This window comes from Dermochelys coriacea, chromosome 2, assembly GCF_009764565.3.
Source record: "Dermochelys coriacea isolate rDerCor1 chromosome 2, rDerCor1.pri.v4, whole genome shotgun sequence".
Classification (NCBI taxonomy): domain Eukaryota; kingdom Metazoa; phylum Chordata; order Testudines; family Dermochelyidae; genus Dermochelys; species Dermochelys coriacea.
In genome coordinates, this window is record NC_050069.1 from 264,039,313 (window position 1) to 264,048,246 (window position 8,934).

General features: G+C 41.6%; 1 protein-coding gene across 1 annotated transcript in view; it reads right to left on the reverse strand.

Moving 5' to 3' along the window:
• The window catches only part of OBSCN (obscurin, cytoskeletal calmodulin and titin-interacting RhoGEF), a 292,040-nt gene extending 283,964 nt beyond the window's left edge, over positions 1–8,076 (reverse strand). The window contains exon 1 of the mRNA XM_043509759.1: positions 6,945–8,076. Coding sequence (XP_043365694.1) covers positions 6,945–8,076 — 1,132 coding nt within the window. The remainder of the gene's footprint in view (positions 1–6,944) is intronic.
• Between the last annotated feature and the right edge of the window lie 858 nt (positions 8,077–8,934).

The window sequence follows — 8,934 nt, forward strand, 5'->3', positions numbered from 1 at the left end:
TCTGTTCTGAGAATGTAAATGTTGCATGTCATGAGGATACCAGAGCATGTGATGGGTAAATGACCAACACAACCTATTGACTGAGTGATTACAGCCTTCAAAAATCAAATTTAAAAATTAAATAAAAGACATTTCTGATTAGTTAGGCAAGTGGAGACTTCTGCTTTTATATTAAACTCTGTTCTTTTGTTAACTCATCCTCCCAACTAGGGCTTTCGATTAATCATAGTTAACACACATGATTAACTCAAAAAAATTAATCATGATTAAAAAAATTAATCGTGATTAATCACCATTTTAATCGCAGTTTTAATCACATTGTTAAACAATAGAATACCAATTGAAATTTATTAAATATTTTGGATGTTTTTCTATATTTTCAAATATATTGATTTCAATTATAACACAGAATACAAAGTGTACCCTGCTCACTTTATATTATTATTTTTATTACAAATATTTGCACTGTAAAAATGATACAGAAAAGAAACAGTATTTTTCAATGCACCTCATGCAAGTACTGTAGTGCAATCTCTTTATCGTGAAAATGCAACTTACAAATGTAGCTATTTTTGTTACATAACTGCACTCAAAAACAATGCAAAACTTTAGAGCCTTCAAGTCCACTCAGCCCTACTTCTCATTCAGCCAATCACTAAGACAAACAAGTTTGTTTATATTTATGGGAGATAATGCTGCCCACTTCTTATTTACAATGGCACCAGAAAGTGAGAACAGGTGTTCACATGGGACTTTTGTAGCCGGCATTGCAAGGTTTTATGTGCCAGATATGCTAAACATTCGTATGCCCCTTCATGCTTCGGCCACCATTCCATCTGGCATGTAAATATCTTGCAATGCCGGCTACAACAATGCCATGAGAACACCTGTTCTCACTTTCAGGAGACATTGTGAACAAGAAGCAGGCAGCATTATCTCCTGCAAATGTAAACAAACTTGTTTTTTATATATAATTCAACATTTGTAAGTTCAACTTTCATGATAAAGAGATTGCACTCCAGTACTTGTATGAGGTGAATTGAAAAATATTATTTCTTTTGTTTTTTACAGTGCAAATATTTGTAATCAAAAATAAATACAAAGTGAGCACTGTACACTTTGTATTTGGTGTTAGAATTGAAATCAATATATTTGAAAATGTAGAAAACATCCAATAATATTTAAATAAATGGTATTCTATTATTGTTTAACAGTGTGATTAATCACAATTAATTTTTAATAGCGTGATTAATCGGGATTAATTTTATTAATCACTTGACAGCCCTATTCCCAACACTTGCCTATTTGGTCCACCTGTCCCCTCCTGTCTGACATCTAGATTCTCATTGGGGCTCTTCTTTATTACTTGTTTTTACAACACCGAGCACAATGGGACCCTGATCCTTGATTGGAGTTCCTAGGCACTATTGTAATATAGGTCATACTTTATATTATGTTTCCATTAATAAATGTTTAATAAATTATCACTAGATGTTATCAGAATGTTACAGACATGAGTAGCATTTAATACAAAGGATTATAAACACATCAGTAAAAGGTGTTTTAGATGGTTAAAAGTTATGGTTATAAATAACCAATTGGCCTGTCAGACTCTATAACAACTGATTAACCATTTTAAAAAAAATCTATTAATAATTTATTCACCCTTTATGAGTAGAAACTTAATAAATAAAATAATAATAATATACTAGTGATCATGATGATGGCAGACTTGGCAAACATAATTATTTTCATTATTATCAGTTAGATATGAACATGGCTGAGAATGCCTAATCTGAGGACAACCAGAGTGCCTGGCAATTCCACTTCTTACCCACAAATAATTCAGGTGGAATGCAGGGTGGCAAGTTTTCCCCACTGTTTCAGTGAAGAAAAGCCATCAATTCCTGAGTTTGGATTCTGTAAAAAATTAGAGCTGGTCTGGAATTTTCCATCAATTTTTTTTTCAGTAGAACATGTGGATTCTCCTGCAACATCTACATTTTCCACAGGAAAATGTTGGGTTTGCTGAAATTTTTCAATTTCCCATTAGGAAAAGCTAAACTATTCATTTCAAGTTGACCAGAATTGAAACAGTTCAGTTTGTTCAACAAAATCAAAACTTTTTGTTTTGGCTCTGTTTGACATTCATCTTCATCCACCTGAGCCGCTGCAGTGCCACATGGGAGTTTAAGTTTCATTACTTCATTCTGCCATTCTCCCCTATGGGCTGTGGTCTCCAGTTGGACTACGTCTCCCATGATGCACTGAGGGCGTCCTTCTGTCTGAGTTGCAATGACTGCAGTGCATCATGGGAGATGTAGTCCAGTTTGGTGGCTCAGCCCATACAGGAGAATGGGGGTACAAGGCACCTGTACTACAGTTTCCATGAAGCACCGCAGCAGCAGGTGGATGCAATGTAATGTCCAACTGAATGGAAAGGACATGTTTTGAATGTTCCAGTTAAAACATTTTCAGAACTTTTCATTCCACAAAAAATTTCATTGTTTCTATTTTTCATCTCAATTGGGGATAAAACACATCACAATATCAGAATTTCTTGCAGAATGAAAATTCTGATTTTTCATCAGCTCTAGTAAAAAATTCTTAGAAAAATGACTACTGTATTCTTATAGATTCTTTTAAATTGTTTAACATTTACTTTCGTGTTTATAGACAAAACAGAGAGAGCCATTATAGATGCCATTGAATTCAATAATAAATCTCCCAAAGAAAGACAAAATAATACTTGTAAAATATGAGATTGGAAAAAAAAATCTGCCTCTTAGGAAAATACTCAATGGAGACATCTTTCTAGACATGAATAATGAATAGTATGCATGCCTGAGACATAACGTTGACGGGCCCCATAAATACACCTGTATCAGCGTACTTAGACATATGTTGCAGGGTCATGTTGGCCGAAAGGTGGACACTTGGAGAACATTATTGCTGCTTCCTGCCTTATCAAAATAAGGCCTGCTTGTTCAGTGAAGATGTGCTGCCCAAATGCAAGGGTGTGGCACACAGACGATTATATAAATAATAGAACAAAGGTTCACTTCTTTGTTACATCTTTTGGGGATGTGTTTTTGGAGGGACTCCTGGTGGCGCAAGGAGTCACTATCCAAAACTTAATTATAACAGTCACACACACATTTTCCATTCATTCCATCGTAGAGCAGAAAGCCTGAACAGAGTAACCGGAACAAAGAAACAAACCATAAACATTTCCACTTTAGCTCTCTGACTCATTTGCGTTGCTTGACAATGAATACTGATAACTAATATTTTCCACTGGGGCTATGATCAGGGATTTGGCAGTTGCATACTCTCCATGTCATGGGGACTAATGCTAGAGCTTCCAAAAGGAATGGATGAGATGGACACCATTCTAAAACCCTTTTCAATAATGCTATTTCTAGATGTTTTCCAGCACATCTAAGTCTTTCCCCATCCACCAGAGAACGCATCATGGAATCATAAAATCATAGGGTTAGAAGGGACCGCAAGGGTCACCTAGTCTAACCCTTGTTGCTTTACACCCTGTAGATTTTATTTCCTTTATTATGTCTAATAATAAATCATAACACAACCTGCAGATATTTTTTTTTTAAAAAATCTACTGGATCACATTCTTTCCTTCAATCTAAAATAATGTAGGATGAGTTATATGGGCAATGGACATAGAGTCTGATCCAAAACCCATTGAAGTCACTGGGAGTCTTTCCACTGAATTCAGTGGGCTTTGGATCAGCCCCTAGAGGGCAGTATTTGTTACCCCTAGCTCTGTACCCAAAATTTCCTCATTCTCAGATAGGAATGGTCAACAGTAATCCACATAGCTGCTAAAGTCCTCGAAGAAGGGCACCAGTGGGTGTCAAGTCTATTAGCAGGGTTTGTGTGGCAGGGCAGCTGTATGAAACAACATGCAGTACGTTCAACATGTCATGTTCCATCCCTTATCCTCTGTTTAAATGCCCAACAGATTCCAAATACGTGGCCAGTTATATTACAGATGAATATGCAACATTTTAACTTAATATAGAGGGCAGCGATGGCTGAACAACAGGGGGAATCCCACTATATTATGTAAGAATTGTTCTTTGAGGAGGGGGCTGTTGGTCAAAAATTTTGAATTTTTTAAAATTTTCCAACCGACTCTAAATAATAAGGTTGAGAACCTTCAAAATGATCCACTCAGGCAGAACCTGTTTGGCTTATATCACAGGAATGAGGCCTTAAGGGATTAAGTAAAGTCCTAAACACTAAACAGTTTAAATGTACAGACAGCAATAGTGCAAAACTACTTAGACAGGTTGGTTCCCTGTTCTCCTCCCCCGCCCCCACACCACAGACACAAGACATGGACAGAAAAGTGGGCTGACCTGCCTAACCGGTTTCTTTTCTTCCTTTTTTTTTTTGTTTGTTTTTAAAGTGATAATTAGCCTATTTTTGGCTTGCTTCAAAAATGCGAGGGATTTGCATTTCTGGTATACGTTAGTGTAAAAACAAAAAAGTGAAAGGGGAAGATTTCATAAACATTTCACAAAAGAAAAAGAAAAAAGGGGGGGGGATAAAATTGCATAAATACAACTATCCATTTGCTAAGGGAAAGGTCTACGATCTCTGTCTGCGTGACCTGGGTCTCCTGGTTTAGGAGAATTTGCAATAAAATCAGAAGGGCATATTTCCTTCCAGGTTTATAAAGAGTTTGATATTTTGAGGCCTGTCTCCTGCTTTCCTCCACATTGGCAACTCATCCAATAGAACATTTGCATTCATTTTTCAGTGAATTGAGTGCTGGTAACAGTTTGACATCCCTGGAGACAGCGGTAGCCTGTGTAGCTCACATAATGGGTACAACATGGGCAGGAGCAGGGCAAGCTGCCCCAATGCTATGCCTCTGACTGGGAGAGGCTAGTTCTAGGGGTGGAAGAGCAAAATGGGTCTCTGGACCTATTCAGGCCTTGTCCCCTCTGCTGAACCTGCCTGCAAGGGTCCCAGTGATGTGGCCCTATCATTTGTGAGGACATCTGTTCACACAGAACACGACAGAGGCTGGCCATCAGACAGCTACTGGATTGAAGCAAGCTTCCATGACTGCCTGTTCCAGTGTCTGACACAGGTGAGTGGACTGGCTTCCAGCCAAGCCCTTGCAGGAGGAGGTATTTCCCAGCGAGCCCTGTGTGGAAGACAGGGCGAACAGCATGCTGCGCCTGTAAACAGCAGGCTGCTGTTGTGTGGCCTGGAATTTGGCCTGCAGCTTGGTGGTCCGGGGGGGCCATCCCTGCATTCAAGTGCATTGGCATTACGCTTGGCCTTATGGCATGGAAACCCAAGGCAGGGACTACCTTGCACCTCCAAGTTGAGCTCCTGAACAATGGTCAGGTCCTGAGTCCCATCCTGTGAGGTGCTGGCCACCTCCTGGGAGAGGCCAAGTGCCCTCACCGAAATCAGCGGGAGCCAAGGACGTTCTGTGCCTTCCGGACGTCGCTTAGCACCTCATAGGACTGAACTCCCGGGGCCTCCTCCCATCACCGTGAATGGGAGGTTTGCCATGGACCTCCATGGGAGCAGGAGTAGGCCCCATATGGAGCAGCAGCAATGGACTCTGGAGATGAGCCCCCTGGATTTTCCCTGACAGGAAAGACAGTGGTCGTGACCCCAGGCCATAAGCTAAGTAGGTGAAGGGGGCGCTAAATGCTGGGAAAAACTGGAGGCTAAAAAAAGTAAATCGAGGCTATAGAAGGACACTGGGTAGAGAACACAAAAACCTTATTCAGTCTTAATTCCAGCAAATGTATTTTTGTATTTTGCTAATTCTTGTGATTGTATTGTGTGCCTTGCTCTATTTGGTGTTTTCCTGAAAACCCCAGCTCCTGCAGTCATGTGATTATATTAGACTCTCCACTTACAGGTTTGTTATTTTTTAAAGTAAGTTTCTAGCCTTCATGGCAGCAAAGAAAAGCTTGAAAACATGAACCATAAAGACTTAAAAAAAACCCCACAACCCACAGCGAGCAAATAAAAAGAAACCAATTTTTTTTAAATCTCATGATTTTTGGAGTCATACTTGTGATTTTTGAATGCTTAGGGTTGGGATGCTGCTGAATCTTTTCAAACACTGATTAGCAACATGCACTTGTATTAGAATGCTGTCCAGTATTATAGATAATAGGGAATGTGCCGAAAAACTCTCAAGTAATTTAATGCAGAATTTAATGTTATATTGTTCCAGGCCATTACTCCAGCCAGAAATCATTTTCCAGGAAATTATCATTTTTTGCATTAAAAAAAAATACAAAGGAAAATTCTCACACGTAAATTCATTTTTTACAGGGACATTTTAGAGTGCAAATGGGTTACTCCAAAATTTTGGATGATGAGAGAACTGTTTAAAAATTCAAAACTGAGTACGAAAACTTTCTTTATGGAGGAGTTCATTTAGTATTTGTCACACTCTTCTACCAGAATCTCATTCTATTTCCACTGAAGTCAATGGAAAGACTGTCAGCAAGGTTTGCTGGCCTTTTAAGGGAGTTCCCAGGTCCGGCTCTGCTCTGTTCCTGGTTTCTGCCCAGAACTAATGCATTCTGGGGATGGTAGTTCCAGGGGCACATGGGAACTGTAGGCCCTGCAGCAAAGCATGCTGGGAAAAGGGGCAGGAATAGAAGGGGAATGGTGAGAGATGGCTCCATTGAGAAGAGATGCCTAGGAAGGAGCCAGAGCTTTAGGGAGTCCAGGATAGACTGAGGGGAAGACTTGGATGGAAGGAATTCCCTCTATAGCCATTTGGAAACAGTTGTGTGAGAGACTTGGATAAACCAAAGGGAGTAAAAACTAGAGACATTATTAGTTCTCCTGTCACTGAACCACATCCCCACTGATGACAAAAGGGAGTAGGAACAGGCCCCAATGGAAAAGTAAACATAACCGCTCACCTCTGACAGTGACCAGCACGGAGCTGTAGGTCTGCCCTGCCAGGTTGGAGGCTGTGCATGTATAGAGCCCGTTATCGACCTGCTTGCAGAAAAGGATCTTCAGCACAAAGTTCTCCTGTTCGTCCTCATACACAATGAGCCGGCGCCCCTCTGTAATCACCTCACCATCCTTCTTCCACACGATCTCCGGCTTTGGCTCTCCTGTCACATAGCAGCTCAGCTTGGCGTGCTTCCCCTCTGTCACGTTGAAGGTACGCGTCAGGACCCCGAAAGTGGTGTTGCGGGCTGATTTGGCGGTGAGACTGGCAGCCCTCTCGTAATCCAGAGAAAGGCTGAGACCAATACCAGACAGCCCCTCTGTAGCGGAATACATTGGGGCAGCCATGGGATCGGCAGCTGCAAGCATGGACGTGTCCATCTTCCTGATTTCCTCGCGCCTCTTTTGCAAATGAGACAGCAAGGAGGCAGTCTTGCCATAGCCTGTGTCTAGATGGCTGCTGCTCGGACTGTAAGAACCATGCGTGTCCACCACCAAGGTGGCGGTAGCACTGGCAGAGCCAATGGGGTTCTCCGCCCGACACATATATGTCCCACTGTCCCCCAACCGAGCACACTGGATCTTGAGAGCATTTGACTCCCCGAGGGACTCAATCTGGAAGCGGTTGGAGTCAGACCAGCCCCTCACGTGCCTCCCATCTTTCTCCCAGTTCACAGAGAGGGGTGGGCTGCCCTGGACTTTACATTTGAATGTAACATCGTCTCCCAGGGTCACTCTGATGGAGGATGGTTTCTGGATGAAGTAAGGGGCCGATTCCGTCACTGTCATCTCCTCCCCAACTTTGATACTGACAGCAGTAAAAGCTTCCCCAATGGTGTTCTTGGCCCTGCAGATATAGTGACCACTGTCCTCTAAGCTCAGGTCATAAATTGTTAGCCGGTACAGATCACCATCTTCCACCATTTTAAACCTTCCCCCCGACTGGATCGGAAGCTTATCCTTTTCCCAGCTCACCAGCGGGACGGGGTTTCCCACAATCTGGCAGCTCAGGGTGACATCCTTCCCCACCGACACCATGAAGGCCTTAGGCCGAGTCAGGAACCTTGGGGCTCCACCGAAGGAACTGTAATCCATCTTGGTTTCCTAGGAAAACAGAAGGACCAAGAGAAAGCTGATATACATGGGTGTGCACACAATGTCTGCTTTGTCTTTATACAGCGATGCCAATATACTTATTCACATAAAGCAACAAGATGAGCAATAGCTATCAGTCCACTGCGTTTCCACCACTGATTTTGTGTGATCAGTCAGCAAGTTTTAGGGACATTACAGGTCTTTTATGGATAATTCAATTTGGGCTCAATAGTATTAATCACTTATGTAAAAAGGGCAAGTGATTCCCTCTACCATAGGAATCACTGTGAAATTCAAGGGCCTGTGTTGTGTAGGAGGTCAGACTAGATGATCGTAATAGTCCCTTCTGGCCTTAGAATCTATGCACTAGCAAAACAAAGCAGCACTAATCGGTTCTAATTTATGGACTGTTTTTTAACCAAGGACTATCAGATATCCATGATATATTTATGGATTGGTAGGAATGTGACATCAAGGATACTTCTCCCCACACTCTCTTCTTTTCTTCACACCCATCTTTGCATCTCTCTGTCTCCCCTTCATCTCTCAACTTGTTCTCCTTCTATCCTTTCATCAACATTTACCCTTCATCTCTTTTTATCCTCTTCATTCCCACCTCTCTCTGCTTTTCTCTTCATCCATTCTATGTCCCCCTCCCTCCCCTTCCACATTTCTTGTCCTCTGTGGGCAGCAGAGAACACGATGTTCATGGACTAGCACAGGCCTGAGAAGGACATTCCACCCAGCAGGAGGCAGTGTTTAGAGGGATAGACAGACAAGCTTAGTGTATTGTTGGTGATATCCTCTTTATTCCTCAATTGCTATTTAAGACAACCGTTCAACTCTGGCTAATTTCTC